The 18,186-nt window shown below is 43.2% G+C and overlaps 1 protein-coding gene across 1 annotated transcript in view; it reads right to left on the reverse strand.

Moving 5' to 3' along the window:
• ARHGAP42 (Rho GTPase activating protein 42) overlaps positions 1 to 18,186 on the reverse strand; it is a 168,940-nt gene that overhangs the window by 45,229 nt on the left and 105,525 nt on the right. Inside the window, exons 6-8 of the mRNA XM_083609686.1 lie at positions 15,696 to 15,806; positions 8,157 to 8,261; positions 3,413 to 3,542 (exon numbers count right to left, since the gene is read on the reverse strand). Of these exons, the coding sequence (XP_083465812.1) occupies positions 3,413 to 3,542; positions 8,157 to 8,261; positions 15,696 to 15,806 (346 nt within the window). The remainder of the gene's footprint in view (positions 1 to 3,412; positions 3,543 to 8,156; positions 8,262 to 15,695; positions 15,807 to 18,186) is intronic.

The raw sequence follows: 18,186 nt of genomic DNA on the forward strand, positions 1-18,186 counted from the left end.
AGACCAGGGAGAAGAGATGGTGGAAGAAGATTGGAAGAAATTTAAAGACTATCTACAGAAATATTGTAAAATTAATGAATGTTAGAATGATGTTGGATAGAAATTAAGTGGTTTCCAGCTGTAATGCTTTAAGAATATGGAAGAAGGGTATAAATAGGTAAAAAAATAACTAAAATGGTGTTGTATTGGAAATAAGTGGTATTAGCAACAAAGTTAATAAGAATATGCAAAAATGAATTGATAATGGATGAAAATACTGAGTTATAAAATGTTAAGTTATAGAGATAAGATAAATGAAAGAGGGTAAGGATTTGCTGATTTGATTATTTAAATGGGATACAAGAAGGGGAGGTGTGAGGAAGTCAAAGAAACAAGCAAATGAGTTTTAAGTTATGAAAAATAATTGTTTTTAATTTTTCTTATTTTTTTCTGTATGTTTACTTATTTTTTTATTTTTTTTATTATGTGTTTTTGTATATTTGTCTTTGTAAAATCTTAATAAATATTTCTTTTAAAAAAAAGAGAGTGGTTAGGCTGGCCTCAACCAGAGCCAGGGCTTTTTTGGCTGTGGCCCCAATCTGGTGGAACACTCTGTCACAAGAGACTAGGGCCCTGCGGGACTTGACATCTTTCCGCAGGGCCTGCAAGACAGAGCTGTTCCACCAGGCACAGTCTGACGCCCTCCTTTGGTAATCCTCACAGAACTCTAGCCCAATGGTTGCCATCAATTTGATTTGAACTGATTTTATAATGAATTGATTTTAGAATGCTGTATTATTTTACTGCTGTTAGCCCCTCTGAGCCCAGCTTCGGCTGGGGAGGGCGGGATATAAATAAAATTTTATTATTTTATTTATTATTATTATTTTGTTCCTGGGCTACACTGAGCCCTCTCTCCAATAACCATGACCTGTATCCTTTCTTACTGGTTGTGGTTACAAGGGAGAAAGTTTAACCACAAGCCCTGGTTTGGGCAGCACATAAAGCCAAACTTGGGCTGAGCTGAGAGCAATAAGGAGGACTGGGAACTGCAGACGACCAAAGTGGCTCAGAACCTGTAGGTTCATGAAGTCCCAGCAAGGAATACTTTTGTTTATTGTGCTGTGCGAACCAGGCCAATGTGATGATGGCTCACTGTGTGGATAAGGGCTGATAAAACAACTATTACTACAGAGGAAAACCTTGTGCGCTCACCACTGATATTCCCTTATTGACAGTATTCCCATGGTTAGATGCTGGCTCAAAGAAGCATTATCCTTGCAACAACATGTTTGCTGTAGGTAGTCGCTTTTTATACAAACACTGCATATGTTTATGCAATGTCGCACGCTTATTGAGTTTTGGGAGAAAGTACTAGATTACATAAATATTTCCATGGTATCGGGGGTGGGGGGGAGAGCAAATACTGTCATAGGATAATATTCTTTTAAATTATGTACTAACCATATGGAATTTGAGAACTGGTCAACCTAAACGGATTCCTCATGCCCTTTCATCAGCTGAAAGACTGATATTGATCCACTGGAAGGATAAATCTATGGCCCCCTTTAATCAATGGGTAGAAGGGCGCAGGTGGCGCTGTGGTTTAAACCACTGAGCCTCTTGGGCTTGGAGATTGGAAGGGCGGTGGTTCAAATCCCCACAACGGGGTGAGCTCCCGTTGCTCTGTCCCAGCTCCTGCCAGCCTTGCAGTTCGAATGCATGCCAGTGCAAGTAGATAAATAGGTACCACAGTAGTGGGAAGGTAAACGGTGTTTCCGTGCCCTCTGGTTTCCATCACGATGTCCTGTTGAGCCAGAAGCAGCTGAGTCATGCTGGCCACATGACCCGGAAAGCTGTCTGTGGACAAACACCGGCTCCCTCGGCCTGAAAGCGAGATGAGCGCCGCAACCCCATAGTCACCTTTGACTGGACTTAACTGTCCAGGGGTCCTTTACCTTTTACTTTTACCTAGAAGGCATGACAGCTCTTGCAAAATACAAACTTGTAGACATAGAGAGCTGGAGAGCTTGTAGACATAGACTGTATATGGGCAAATATACAGTGGTACCTCAGGTTACATACGCTTCAGGTTACAGTCTCCGCTAACCCAGAAATAGTGCTTCAGGTTAAGAACTTTGCTTCAGGATGAGAACAGAAATCGTGCTCCAGCGGCGTGGCAGCAGCAGGAGGCCCCATTAGCTAAAGTGGTGCTTCAGGTTAAGAACAGTTTCAGGTTAAGTACGGACCTCCAGAACGAATTAAGTACCGTATTTTTCACTCTATAGGACGCACTTTTTCCCCTCCAAAAATTGAGGGGAAATGTGTGTGCATCATATGGAGCTAATGCAGGCTCCTTGGCTTCAGCGATAGCAATGTGAAGCCTCCGAAGCGCAGAGGGAGCGCTCCCTCCGTGCTCCAAAGGCTTTGCGTTGCTTTCACTGAAGCCTGGAGAGTGAGAGGCGTCGGTGCGCACCAACCCCTCTCGCTCTCTAGGCTTCAGGGATAGCCGCGCACAGCCCCTCCGGCAGGGAGAGGCTGCACGGGGCTAAAGAGGAAGCCAAAACAGCGAGCGGGATCCATCCCGCTGGCTGCCTTGGCTTGTGTCATAGCCGCGTGCAACCCCTCCGGCAGGGAGAGGCTGCTTGGGGCTATGGCTTCTTTAGCCCCATGTAGCCTCTCCCGGCTGGAGAGGTTGCGCACAGCTAAAGAGGAAGCCAAGACAGCGCTGTCTTGGCTTGTGCCATAGCCGCGTGCAACCCCTCCGGAAGGGAGAGGTTGCGCGCAGCCTGTACACTGCTCTTTGGGGCTGGGGGGGAAATAAGATTTTTTTTCTTGATTCCCCCCCCCCCCCAAAAAAAAACTAGGTGTGCCCTATGGTCCGGTGCGCCCTATGGAGCGAAAAATATGGTACTTAACCTGAGGTGCCACTGTAATGATATTTGCAATGTCATAAATAAATGTTTATGTATTGGAATAATAATTTCATTTAAATACCTTTGCATTAGACAAGAACGTATGGAATTACAGTGTTTTTCTTCTTCTTTGCATTTCTTACGTGATTTTTGTTTCCTTTTTTTATTTGTTCACTTTATTTTAATTGAGATATTTTCAATGAAATGTAACTATGATTGATGCTGGCTTTCTGGATGACTAGGACAACTCTCATATCCCTTTCATGCCAATCAAACCTTACTCAAAGATATCAGCTCAGTGAAGGGAAAGACAGCATCATCTGTCATAAAGGTAAGAGAGACCTGCTGGACCAGGCCAATGGCCCATCTAGCCCAGGTTTCTTTTCTTACCGTGACCAACCAGATGCCTATGGGAAGTCCACAAGGTAGAACCTCAGTGCAACAGTGATTCCCAGCAGCTGGTGAACAGAGGCCTAATGCTAAGTGTGCAGTTTGATTCGGATGTGTTAAATACTCACGCTTCTCTTGAACGTAGAGATAGCCTTCCATTGTCCACTGGCTTGGTGGCCTGTAGTCCTGGCTGGCAGACTTCATTCTCTGCATAAGCCGTTCTACTTCCTGCCTTGTGCTTTCAAAATTATTCCGGGTCTGTAAAACGACGACGACGACAACAACAACAACAGAAGTGATGAATTAAGCTCATGTCAATGCAATTTTGAGAGCGGCCTACCAAAATGGAACTGACGTCTGCTCTGAGGGAATTGCAGTAAAAGCAAGCCTTGTCAAATGCTGCTTTTACCACCCACCCCTAACTCGGACAGCCGCTCCAGAAGGTTACCATGGTGTTGAAAGCCGCTGAAAGGTTGAGGAGACACATTCACGTCAAGCATCCTTTTCACGCATTCATTCGTTCGGGCACTGAACGAGAAGCTAAGAAGTAGTTCAGGTCTATTAGCAAAAAACTGTCAACCCCGTGTAAGGAAGCTTCCCTATGATTTCTGTTCTTCTACCACACTGCTTGTATGAGTTTCCGAATTCATTAAAAAGCGCAAAAATATACAGGGTTCTGGACTGGAGAGGCGGTGTGTGAGGTTTGAAGAACACAATCCCTGTTTGTACGGATCCACTAACACTGTGTGCACAACTCATTTTGCAGCAAGGTGCTCTAAACCAACCAACAAAAAGAGACAGATAAGAACAGATACTACACTTGATCTTAGCCAAAAGGCCAAGGTGGGATTGTCCGTTAGTTAATGAATTTTGGAAACAGATTGGTATAGAAATATTGGGAATTGTGGGTAGGAAGGTGGGAATATCGAAATTAATGGTTCTTATTAGTCTGATGGGGATGCGGGTGGCGCTGTGGGTTAAACCACAGAGCCTAGGACTTGCCAATCAGAAGGTCGGTGGTTCGAATCCCCACGACGGAGTGAGCTCCCATTGCTCGGTCCCTGCTCCTGCCAACCTAGCAGTTCGAAAGCACGTCAAAGTGCAAGTAGATAAAGTAGATAAATAGATACCGCTCCGGCGGGAAGGTAAACGGCGTTTCTGTGAGCTGCTCTGGTTCGCCAGAAGCGGCTTAGTCATGCTGGCCACATGACCCGGAAGCTGTACGCCGGCTCCCTTGGCCAATAAAGCGAGATGAGCGCCGCAACCCCAAAGTTGGTCACGACTGGACCTAATGGTCAGGGGTCCCTTTACCTTTACTATTAGTCTGAGTAGCACCGAGTTAAAAACAAAAGAGGAATGTAAATGGGTAAAATTGATGGTAACGGCAGCAAGTAACAGGAAAAATGCAGAAGAGCTAATGGAGGAAAAACCAATGGAGGAAAAAACTGAATAATATCATAATTTTAGAATACCTAACTGTGAAGATACATAGAATGAAAGGGTTTAAGGTCAGTGAGAAAATGGAGGATTGGTTTGAGAAGATATTGAATTATTTGGGTAGGTTTGAACAATTGGGGGCAATTAAAATGTTAAAAGTTAAATAAACCTTGTGGATGCAGGAGTGTTAACATATATAAAATTGTACATATGGTTGATTTGAATATGTTATTATTGATTATGTATACCCAATGTATCAGCCGCCTGGGGGTTTCACTGTTTGTGTTTTGGTTGTTTGTAAAAAATAAAATTTTTAAACTTCTTTAAAAAGAGAGAGAGACAGGAAAATTCACGGGTAAATCTTTTGCTCCAAAGGAAATGGAATTTCTGTTCAGGCAGAGTGGGCTGCAATTCTACTTAGCTTACTTGCAGAGCTACCCAAAATTTTGTGCTATCTACATGCCCACTAAGGGATCCGGGTGGCGCTGTGGGTTAAACCACTGAACCTAGGACTTGCTGATCAAAAGGTTGGCAGTTCGAATCCCCATGACGGGGCGAACTCCCGTTGTTCGGTCCCAGCTCCTGCCAACTTAGCAGTTCGAAAGCATGTCAAAGTGCAAGTAGATAAATAGGTACTGCTCTGGAGGGAAGGTAAATGGCGTTTCCGTGCACTGGTCTGGTTCTCCAGAAGCGGCTTAGTCATGATGGCCACATGACCCGGAAGCTGTACGCCGGCTCCCTCGGCCAATAAAGCGAGATGAGTGCCGCAACCTCAGAGTCGGCCACGACTGGACCTAATGGTCAAGGGTCCCTTTACCTTTACCTTACATGCCCACTAAAGAGTGGTCACACTAATTGAAGTTGCTTTGGCAATGTGTTCATTCAGGGGTGGGTTGGAGGGAGCTGGGGATGCATGAAAGGGACATTGCAACTCCGAATGGTGTAGGTGGCCCTGTTTCTTCTTGCACCTGTCCATTGTACCAATCAGTGCTTGTCCAAAAGTGCAAAGGTCTTCCTACGATGCTCCTACTAGAAACAGTGTGTGGGGGGGAATCAAGCGGGAGGCTATTTAGAACTGCAGTCCGCTTTAACTCAACACATGCATAGCCTTGAACACATTGACGTGCATAGCCTTGAACACATTTTTAAGAGCCTATCATAGGCTACACTGGATAGTACTAGACCTGCCAAGGCTACAGGAGATGTCCAGGAATAAAAGGATTAAAGGATTGCAAGAGACTCAGATATTGTAAGAACACCTAATGCTTGTTGACTTGGGTATGGCAAAAACAAAGACTTTCTGTTCCAGAAAGAACATGTAGTGGATTTGTCAAAAACGTGGCAGATGCAGGAACGCGCGCCAGAAAGACGGCGACAGGTTTTGTAACTAGCAGAAGTCAAATTTGCTTACCCCCAAGCAGCCCTTTTCCTGTGCGGCAAAAATCCAACAGCAAGCACAGATACTTTCAGAAGTCCAACAGGGGCATGGAATCACCCTGCCGTGCAACTGAAGCTGGTGCATCTAACTGATGCACGCTAGTGGCTAGAAGCCCCCCTTGAAACTTATTAAGTGGCTTAGCTAAAGAACTTATGGGCTCAGTGCATATTACGAACAGTAAAAATTGCCCTGCACCACTAGAGTAGCGACGACAAGAGTACAGAGAAGGAACGTGCTGCATTTCGTGAAGCAACAGTGACCCCTGGTGCTTAAAAAAAGTTAAGGGTTTAGTTACAATCTTAATCACATTGCTCTCAATGCGTTTCTCCCCTCCCTAACCTTATTTGCCTCGGTTCTTTTTGGGAGGGAGATAAAGGTGGTAGGTGACTCCCACAAGGGACCATATTCTGCTCCCCACATTTTCCCATGCCTTTGCCTCACGTCGGCACTGCACCTCTGTGCAGAACCTGAAGGTTTGAGCGAACAACTCAGCAATTTCTGTTACCCACAAGTCATTTTGTTGTGCGTATTTGTTTTAAAGCTGCTAATTGCTGCCTTGGGCTCCTTGAAGGAAGGTAAATACACACACACACACACACACACACACACACACACACTAGCATTGATGAATTGGGCTATGTCCAGTAGTTTTTAACGTTTGATCTTTATCAATATTTTCTCATGAATATTTCATATTGTTTTATGTAAACTACTTAGAGGTTTACGAGCCCCTTATCCACACCCTCGAGCCTTACTAACTGAAACATAAATCTTGTCAAGTAGGTAAATAAATACATTTCCTACAGGTGGGCACTTTACTTCACTTATTAGGAGCTTATATGCCTTCAGGGATTTTTTTTTAAAAGGAAAGAAACCACTCCTAACCAACTATGTAATCTGGATGGAAGATGGCTTTTATTATCCAAATTTCTTCCATCTCTAACCGCCTACAGTATTGGATGTTAAGGGCGGAAGTTTAATTCTGTACTTTTCACAGACGGGCTGCATTTGATTCCTGAGTCCTGAGGCTTCCCAGCCCAGTCTAAAACGAAGCTCATTTTCTCTGTCTGAATCAGTGATTCAGCTTTGCACTCACTTTTTATTAATATTATTATTTCAGCCCCTTGTTGAGCAGGACTGGGTGAATGCTGCAGTTCTATGGAAGTGCAAGAAAGGGAATCACAGACATCAGAATGTAACATTTTGCTGCCTGGAAACCTTGATTTTAAATTATCTTTTATTTATTTTCAGATCATGTATCTGTTTGCCGTTATGGCTACATTACAAGGGTGTGCTTAGAAGTGTGAGCAATGGCTCTGGCTTTCAGGAGCACAAAGGGTGGCTGGATTTTTTATTTTTTTAAACAACTTTTTGGCTGGGATGGGGCTTCTATGGCCTGTATAGCTCTCTCCAAATGTCTAGCAAAACAGCAAAATAGCTTCTTCTTTTCTTCGAAGAAAAGCAAACTAAAGAAAGAAAAATATGCAAAATTTATTTGATTTTGATCATTTATAGGGCCATGAAAATTGGGCCTTGCTTGGCTCCAAAACTGAACGGGCTAAGCATAGAGTTGTCCTCCCCATTCAAAGTGGGGCTCAAACCCACAACCCTGAGATTAAGAGTCTCATGCTCTACCAACTGAGCTAGTGTGACCCCGCCTGTCTACCTCTGTGCACAGGGCAGGGTTTATACATCCTTTTGCTTAAGTCCGTTTAACGTACTGGACATCTTGAATTGGGTTGTTTATCTGAACTGGGGGCAGCGCAGGTTGTACTAATTCAAAGCGTAGAGACGTGAAATCGATAACTGGATTCCCCGCCCAAGGCAGGCAGGTGAAAATCAGTGTGACTAAGCAATACAAATGAAGCATATTGCATTTATGCATGAGCTCCCTTGATTTGTTTTCAAGAGATTTTAGCCTCGCAACAGAGCAAGGCTTTCGTTAACGCTGGAGTTCAGTGATCTGAGAAGCTGTGATAAACGCCGCTCCTCCTTACATTCTGCAAGTTGAACTGCAGCTGTTGCTTGTATGGTGCAAACTCCTGGGCCAGCTCATATCCCTCGTGGTAAAAGGTAAATAATCCCTGAAGAAAGGCCAAAAGCTGAAAGGGAAGAAAAATGTAACATCCGTTATTAATTGTATTCCTTATCTGCCCTTCACCAGAAGGTCCCAGGGCAAGTTACAGCATATAAAAACAATTAAAACAGTAAAAAAACACAAACCACCCACAATCCCAGAACAATAATTCCATGCAACGCATTGCAGGGAGAATTCCCAAATCAGTAAATTTCAAGGGCCATGGAAAAGACATGTCTCTTCAGCAACCAACAGAAGCTGTAAAGAGACGGTGCCAGGTGTACTTTGGTCAGGAAGGTGTTACGCATTCTTGGGGCCATCACCAAAAAGGCCCTCTCAAGAGCTGCTTGCTTCCCCGCAAAAACTCACAAGCGGCAGAAGGGTCTCCTCCACTGATCTTAATCAATCGACTCATCAAAAGAGAAGGAGGTGCTTTTTCAGATATTTGAGATCCACATTGTTTGGGGCACGCACACACGAATGCACATATGAAGCAGGCATGCAACAGAGAACTCTTAGGATGGTTTTGGAGAGGGGAGAATTTACTTTCAATGGGAATAATATATGTTGTGGTTATTGTAATGTGCCAAGGGAGGTTTACAGTGCTGGTGAAGCCCCTTTCAGCCATTTTGCCAACTGCTTTTGATGCTGCAGAAGGATCAGGCAAGAGCTTACAACATGGGCGTAGCCAGGATTTATGGGGGTTTTTTTGGGGGGCACGGCAGGCTTCATGTTGGAGGGGAGAGAACCTGAGTTATTTTTGTCAATTTACTTGATTGGCTACGCCCATGATCTACAACCACAATGAGTCAAGAAAAGGAGTGGAAGATGGACTGGAGCAAAGGCAAACAGGGGAGTTTGAAACAGAAAAGGTGCAGAAGAGAAAGATGCACACAGCCAGAAGCCTGAGAGAAGAGTGGGTTTAAAAATGTGCATTTTTATTTAGAAGACATATGAAGGCAGTCCTGCTTAGGGAAGTCTTTAATGTTTGCTGTTTTATTGTATTTTTTATATTTTGTTGGAAGCCGTCCAGAGTGGCTGGGGAAACCCAGCCAGATGGGTGGGGTATTTTTATTATTATTATTATTATTATTATTATTATTATTATTATTATTATTTTCAAAACTAACAAACTGCAAAAGAGATTTTGTTTACTTAGTTTGCTTTGCCATTTAAACAGAGGCCCGATTTTTAATCTGCAGGCAAACCTGTCAAGTAAACCTTTCAGTCTTACTAATAATGCTCCAGGGCCAGCAGAAGGTCCAAAAAATGCAAACACCAAGCTTTCTGAATCTCCTGGTAGCCCATCTTGCTATTATACCCTCCAGGCACACCTGTTCACTATTCAAGTGCTGCTGCCACCTTCAGATCAAAAACTGCTTTGTTATTACTATCATTAAAAAAACAAAACAAACCTGTTCTGTACTGAAGAAAAAGACTTACTGGCACTAGATGGCAGCAATGTCAAACTTAACATGAAGCATTCAATTCCCTATGCCGAAAGTTAATACGAGTTATTCGTTTGAGCAAGCAAGGTTTCCGGTGTCACAGCCCCAAACACATTTCGTTTTGTTTTTTCAGGAGAAGGGCTGGTGTATATGTCAACCCACCCGTGTGGTCAGTGTGTACGATGCTCCAGCCATTATGTTCAGAGCTGCATATGTACTGCTTAGTATACCGGCTGGAGATAATCTACTGGGATGCGGAGATGCTCAGTGTGTGCTAAGAGGTTCAAAATATTTCTCAACACACGTGAAACATTTCAGCCTTCAAGTATTGTTAGCCCAGAAATGAAAACAAGAAGAAATTCCTACGAAAGATGAATGGCAGACGAAATTAATAGACTATGCAGAATTGGACAAAATGACAGGAAGGATTCGAAACCTGCGGGACCAGAGATTTACAGAAGATTGGAAGAAGTATATGAATTATTTGAAGAGCAACTGTAATCAACAAATTACGCTAGTAGGACTATAAGAAGTTTTGTAAGGAGAAATATGTGAGGTGTTACAAAGTAGGAAAAGATAGAGATATTGGTTATGAGTTTGAAATGTAACAGGGAAGATAAGAAATGCATACTGAGAGATTAGATTGGAAAATTTTCAGACAGGATTGATGGAAGTCAACAATTTGAATAAGATGTAAAAGTATGTTTAATTACTGTTGAAAATGATATGTTAAAAAAAACCTAACAAAAAATTATATATATAGAAACAAAAATAAAAAATAAAACAAGAAACAAGAAACATTTCAGCCTTCACTAGTATTCAGTCTCAGATTTCCAGAGGCTCTCGGGCAGCAGGAATGTCATTGAATATGGCATTTTCCTTCCACCTCAGCTTGAAAGGGAGTTTTGGAGAAAGGGAGTTTTGGAATTCCTGTTCAAAATGCAAATGGGGCAGACCCAAACAACTGCAATTGTCTCTGCTGCATTTAGTTTGACCCTCAAGGCCCCCACTTTTAGCCTGAAAGATGGAAGGTGTGAAAACTGAGAATTCTCTCGAGGTCTGCAGACTTCACTGAGTGCGCCTGTGCAAAGTGGCCTTCACCATTGATTCACCCAATAAGCAAATACCCAGCTTCTCCACCCTGCAGATGTGGCCTTGCTCTTCACCAGACTCCTCAAGCAACAGAGAGAGCCAGGGAGGCACCTGGAAGAGAAGGAACCCAGGGAGGATGCAAAACACTGTATTTGAGGACCCCAAGTTCCACTTCATTTAATTCGGGAAAGGAAACACCAGTTCCAAGTGGTGTTTTGGACAGTAAAAGCAGGGGAGGCAAAGGTTTGCTTAAATGCAAACTGACTGGATCCTGCCCTGCGATCTTCTTGGCAAGGATGGGCAGGGTTAAAATACTTTCAAATAAATAAATGAACTCTTTCTCCCTGCTGTTTCTCAATTATTCTATCTACCCACTCCAAATTCCAGGACATGGGGCAAAGCCCCTGGGGAGGGCAATCTGAAGTTAGGCAAATAAATGGCAAGCAAAGTATCATTATTCCAGACCTAACTGCTCCTCTGGAAGTGTCTTTTCTGCTGCCGTTTTTTTTTTTAAAGGGCCAACAGGGGGTAATGTTACCTGATATGCATAAGATCAGTTGTGGCCCTGAGAGAGATTTTTATTGGTAGCTTTGTTTTAAATGCAGCTGTTTTTAATTAGTGCTTTAAGTCAGATCTGGCCAGACTTCTACAGGCTGCATTCAGACACAACAATAAACAATGGATAATTCTTATGGAATGAGCCCAGGCAAGTCTTAGGCTAGTACAGTCCCCTCCTTGGTGCAACCGCAAGGAGAGCTGAAACTTCTGTTTTGCTTCCATTTTGAATTAACCACAGTTTAGTGTGACATTTCCACCCTAAACTGGGCCTGGTTAGTCTTAACTATGGTTTGCTGAAACAAGCCAACTTCAAACCTGGGTTTATGAAGCCAACGTGTTTCAATAAACTATAGTTTTATAGATTAACGAGATGCAGTCTACAGTTCAGATGTAACACTAAACTGTGGTTAATTCAAAATAGAAGCAAGATACTCTCCTCCTCTTAGTGGAGAGAAGAGGGAGAAAGAATGCACAACTGAGGCTCACCTAGGCTTCCTGTAACAATCAACCATAGATTCGTGTTTTCTCAAGACACAGTCACTGGGGTTGATGACAGCATGGTCCATCTGAATTCAGGATTGCTATTTTTCACCAATGCCTGGCTGGTGAATCTGTTTCCATTACTGCCCTTCAATGCCAGAGGAAGTTTCGTTGAGCATAACCATGAGGGTAAGAGATTCTGGGTTTAATCCAGAGTAATACTTAAGAGTAGATCCACTGAAACCAATGGGAATCAAATTACGCATGAGCTTAACAGGTCCACTTTAAGTAGGTCCAACTCTGAATCTAATCCATTAACATGTTATGCAGCTGTTTAAAACGCTTTTGCCCTGCAGAAAACAAACACTAAGCAAAATTCAGGGTCCATTATGCTTAAAGCAAAACCGTAGCCCATTTGATTGTTAGAAAACACCAATCTCTCTTTCTCTTTCCTCATCCCTATATTCCAGATCACCAACAAAATCAACTTAAGACTGGATAACCAAGGATCTTTCGAGCTATCTGTATTTTTAAAATAAATACATGAACCAGGAAGACAGTAACTTTTTGACGAATTGAAGGCTAGAGGTCAAATTCCTACCCTATCCAAACTGGAAGTGCAATCTTCTTCCTGTGAGAATGAGATGACCAAAGAATCTCAGGGTCACCAACACTACATAAAAATAAATAAAGGACTTTTTTTGTTTTGCGGGCTTCAGATGTTGTCATTTTCCCTTGCTCCTCGTAGCTCAGCTGCTAACTCACCCTCGTGGCTAGGGCTGCGTTAAACTACCATAAGCTTTGATTTATTGCTCTGATTTATTTAGTGATTCAGAGCCTAGGTAAACATGCAACTGATAAAAGCACAACCGGCCGAACTCAGCCTCCTCAACCTCCAGTCGTACTGTGGGCGGGTTCACACAACATGTACTTTCAGCACATGGCCTGCGCATGTGAACGAGTCATCGCTGACTAAATCAACAGAGACACAAATGTAGCATCAGACCAAATGCAGTGCCTTTCAATAGAGCTAGTTCAATTGCAAATGGGAGCAAGGACAGCCATTGTGTGCAGTTCAGGTACAGCTCAACTGGTACAGCATAAGGCGCTGAATCTCAGGGTTGTGGGTTTGAGCCCCACGTTGGGCAAAAGATTCCTGCATTGCAGGGGGTTGGGACTAGGTCACCCTTGTGGTGTCTTCCAAACTCTACAATTCTACGGTTCTGAATGGCCCTCAATCTTCTGCCGCCACTAATTTTAAAAGCTGATGCGCGAGATGACCAGTGTGGTGTAGTGGTTAAGAGCAGTGGACTCGTAATCTGGTGAACTGGGTTCGTGTCTCCGCTCCTCCACATGCAGCTGCTGGGTGACCTTGGACCAGTCACACTTCTCTGAAGTCTCTCAGCCCCACTCACCTCACAGAGTGTTTGTTATGGGGGAGGAAGGGAAAGGAGATTGTTAGCCGCTTTGAGACTCCTTAGGGTAGTGATAAAGCGGGATATCAAATCCAAACTCTTCTTCTATAGCTAAGTACGCCATTTCCACAGACACTGCAAAATCCAGTGATGTGGGGCGTGTAACAACGCTGCTCTTCTTCATGTGTGGCCAAAATGCTTCTCCATCTATTTGTTGAGCAGCAGAGGCAATGACCCTTTTGTAGGACTCTCTGCATGCAGAAGGTCTCAGATTCCATTCTCTGCATCTCCCTAAAAAGATCTCAGGTAGCTGGTTTGGAGAAGAACTCTGTGTGAGTCACTACTCACGTGGGCAGAACTGGGCTAGATCAGGGTGCCTCAAAGTGCTGCTGAACTACAACTCCCATCATCCCTGACTATTGGCCATGATTGATGGGAGCTGGAATCCAATGACGGATGGAAGGCCGTGTATTAGCCAACCCAGATTTGTCAGCTTTATAAACGAAGCCAGCAAAGTATTAACAGAGATGTCTGTTACAATCAGTGAAACTCTTACTTTGTACTTATGCAGATTACTTGCCAGTATTCATGCATCTGTGTATTTAAGTGTAAAAAAAAAAATACTTGTTTATTTGCTCTGATCAATGTATTGTTACGCAAATTTGCCTGCATTTAATTCAATAGTGTCCATTCCAAAGTAAATGTGCACAGGACTGCAGCCTTAGAGAGTGAAGGAAGCCCCACTGAATTCAACTGGACTTACTCCCAGGTAAGTATGCCTAGGATTTCAGCCGTGATGAGGCAATCCAAGTCATATGCTGCTTAGCCCTTCCTTAGCAGTTCCATATTTTTTAATAACTTCCATACTCTCCCTTTCTTTTACTTCTCTAATAAAAGGTCAAACAGATTTATTGAAGTTTGAAGACTAATGCCTTGGTTAGGCATTCTGAGCCAATTTTTACATTATGAAATTTTTACGTTATGTCATGTGTTGCACAGACAACACTGCTAAAGCGCAAGTCATTAAAATGTCATGCAGATAGATGGCAAGTTGTCTGCAATTTCATTCCTCGCTGGATGAGGAAACTTTTACGTGACCATTCAAGGAACGGAGATTATTGTTCAGAACAGGCCTCTGACGGCTTCTGATAAATTCCCTTCTTTAATTAACCTATATATTCCACTTTAAATGCATAAACCACAGGTTTAAGTCAGTGGTTTTCCAGAACTCTGTTCCTTGGAACCTGAGGGTTCCTCAGGAGCAAATTTTGAGTTCCTTACTGAGGTAAATAAGCTGACTTAGTTCAGGCGTCGCATTAAACTACAATGAAAGCAGCTGACCCATGGTTTGCCATGATGTATGAATTTGAAAAAACCCACCATTTGCGATCAGCCAGCAAGTCAGTTCTGGAAGCAATGATGTACATTTAAAGTAGGCTTGCAACTGTAGTTTGTGCAGGCTTGGTGTGATATCTGAGTTGACAAACCATAATGAGGCCTGCTGGTCTGCCTCCAGAGACCCATGTGACTCAGAAGTGAGAATGTTCACCAGATGGAAAAAGAAAAGCAGATAAGCAGATCTAAGCCATGGTCTGCCATCTACATCAGGATAACAATACTGACAGAGGGTAGAGTGGTGGTGAGACATAAGAAGAAAGCTGATTTTCAGTCCTTCGAACTACGGTTTGCAGGATTTGCAATGTGCTATCTCAACACAGCCAACACGGGTGGCACTGTGGTCTAAACCACAGCGCCTAGGGCTTGCCGATCAGAAGGTCAGCGGTTCGAATCCCCACAGTGAGCTCCCATTGTTCAGTCCCAGCTCTTGCCCACCTAGCAGTTTGAAAGCACGTCAAGTGCAAGTAGATAAATGGGTACCGCTCTGGCGGGAAGGTAAACGGTGTTTCCGTGCGCTGCTCTGGTTCGCCAGAAGCGGCTTAGTCATGCTGGCCACATGACCTGGAAGCTGTCTGCGGACAAACACCGGCTCCCTCGGCCTATAGAGCAAGATGAGCACGCAACCCCAGAGTCGTCTGCGACTGGACCTAACGGTCAGGGGTACCTTTACCTTTATCTCAGCACAGCCAATGGCTTAACATTATGCCTGAAATGATCCCTTCCGTGTCATAACACCTAGCCTCAGTGCAGAATTAGGAAGGCTTTCTAGACATGTTGGGCCCTCTACATAAATGAAGAATAAACCAACCACAGAATTCTTTGCAATGTGAAGGATTTTCACATACAGGCAAGCTCATCGGCAGACAGATAGATACGAAAAGAATTTTGAGGATAGGAAATTTAAACCACACTAACTTATAAGAAAGGAAGTGTAACACAACTATTTAAAAAAAATGTTTAAGTGTACATATGCATATATATTATGATATATCACATACTGTAAGTTTGGGTTGTGCAATTGGTTCATTCTTTGTTTATATTTCTACTTTGGTAACCACAAAAACTTACGGGCTCAACAAATTCAAACTTTTTTCTCTCTTGCACTTCTTGGATTTTAAAGACATATTCTAACGACGCTTCGTAAAAGTTTTGGTGTTCTCGGTCAATCTGTGTGTCTGCCTAAAATAAAAAGAGAAATAGAATAAAGCATTCATTTATTTACCATTTAACTATATAATAGCCAATAACGTTACCAATAAAATGCAGCTAAAAATCCACAAAACCTTAAAAAACAACAACCTCAAAGTGCAAAAAACACAGCGGTAATTTACACACTTTGTATTCATGTTTCACATGTGAAATAATGCTTTCCAGAAACCTGCATCTATTATGGAAAAAGACAGCTAATCATTCTGGTTAAGAAAGTATCCAAACACATGCATTTATATAACTAGGCTCAAATGAAAAGACAATTCTCTACCAACACTATATTCGGAGTTCTTGCGCTCTATTTCAATGTAATTGTTGTTCAGATACTGCAATTTTATAAATAATCCATAGAAACCCCCTGCAGGGAGAAAGGTTTTATTCAAACTCGAGAGTAAAATAAGCACTTAACTCTACTTAGCCAGACCATGATTGGCTGTGAAGTATGTTATGAAACACATTCCAACTTGCTCTTTAATGGCAAGTGCTTCTATTTTCCCTGCCATTAACAGAGACAGAATTACGCCCCAGTGAGAATTCTGTATGTGTAAATCCGGTACACCCAGGTAACAAAACAACTTCTTTTCCCCCCCTGCTTGCAGTTGATTTCACCACGCAGACATCTGTTTAGTGAGTAATAATGAAGACTTAATTCCAAGTCCATAAAACAGCCTTTTACAAGTACATTAGAAACCTCTTGCTTATAACATGGAGGTGGCAGTAACAAATAAACAGAACAGCAGTGAATTATAAAAGAGATGGGGTTCTCGGCATGAGCGGAATCCAGCCCTCCTCCTTTCAATTCTGGGACCCATGCGGACGGCCTCAAGTTCAATTAATCATGTGGGGTTGCAGCTTCCCATTGAGACATTTGGTTGGCCATTGTGAAAACAGTACAGACTAAATGGGTCATCGCCTTGATTCAGCAGGCTCTTCTTACGCTCTTAATCCTTCCTCTAGTTGAAGGTAAGCAGGTAAGCAGGTGATGGACAAGAGCTCTCTGCTTGATGCCCTGGATAACCGCTGCAAGCCAGAGTTGACAGTACAGTGGTACCTTGGTTTAAGAATAATAATAAGAAGAACAGCTTTGTTGTTGTTTAGTCGTGTCCGACTCGTCGTGACCCCATGGACCAGAGCACGCCAGGCACTTCGGTCTTCCACTGCCTCCCGCAGTTTGGTCAAACTCATGCTGGTAGCTTCAAGAATACTGTCGAACCATCTCATCCTCTGTCGTCCTCTTCTCCTTGTGCCCTCCATCTTTCCCAGCATCAGGGTCTTTTCCAGGGGGTCGTCTCTTCTCATGAGGTGGCCAAAGTATTGGAGCCTCAGGTTCACGATCTGTCCTTCCAGTGAGCACTCAGGGCTGATTTCCTTCAGAATGGATAGGTTTGATCTTGCAGTCCATGGGACTCTCAAGAGTCTCCTCCAGCACCATAATGATAGATAGATTGATAGATAGATGATAGATAGATGATAGATAGATGATAGATAGATAGATAGATTAGATAGATAGATAGATGATATAGATAGTAGATAGACAAAGTTTGCTTGTGTTGTTGTTTAGTCGTGTCCGACTCTTCGTGACCCCATGGACCAGAGCACTCCAGGCACTCCAGTCTTCCACTGCCTCCCGCAGTTTGGTCAAACTCATGTTTGTAGCTTCGAGGACACTGTCCAACCATCTCGTCCTCTGTTGTCTCCTTCTCCTTGTGCCCTCAATCTTTCCCAGCATCAGGGTCTTTTCCAGGGAGTCTTCTCTTCTCATGAGGTGGCCAAAGTACTGGAGCCTCAGCTTCAGGATCTGTCCTTCCAGTGAGCACTCAGGGCTGATTTTCTTCAGAAGGGATAAGTTTGATCTTCTTGCTTAAGTTTATGAATAACTTGGATTAAGAACGCTGCAAACCCAGAAGTAGGTGTTTTGGTTTGTGAACTTTGTCTTGGAAGCAGAACATGTTCCGCTTCCTGTTGAGTGTGTTCCATTTGTAAATTGAGTCCCCCGCTGCTATGGGAAAGCACGCCTTGGTTTAAGAACACTTTGGTTTAAGAACGGACTAAGTTCGTAAACCAAGGTACCACTGTACTAGGCTAGATGGACGAAACTGTGTTCAGTGTTAGCAGGGTTGGAGATAGAGGGAGAGAGGAAATGAACAGCTGAGGGAACTTGGCTGTTTGAGGTAACTTGGGATGGGTCAGTTATCAGTTCCGGCAACTATTCAAGGTTGAGTTTACGGCAGTCAACAGCAGCAAGAATTAAGTCTCCTGGATGCTAAATATCCCAGCAGGACGCTTTCCAAAGCCCTTTGTGAAGCGTCACACTACCTGCCTCTGCTAATTATAAAGAAACTGCCTTAGT

The sequence above is a fragment of the Podarcis filfolensis genome, assembly GCF_964270895.1.
Source record: "Podarcis filfolensis genome assembly, chromosome: 4".
NCBI lineage: Eukaryota > Metazoa > Chordata > Lepidosauria > Squamata > Lacertidae > Podarcis > Podarcis filfolensis.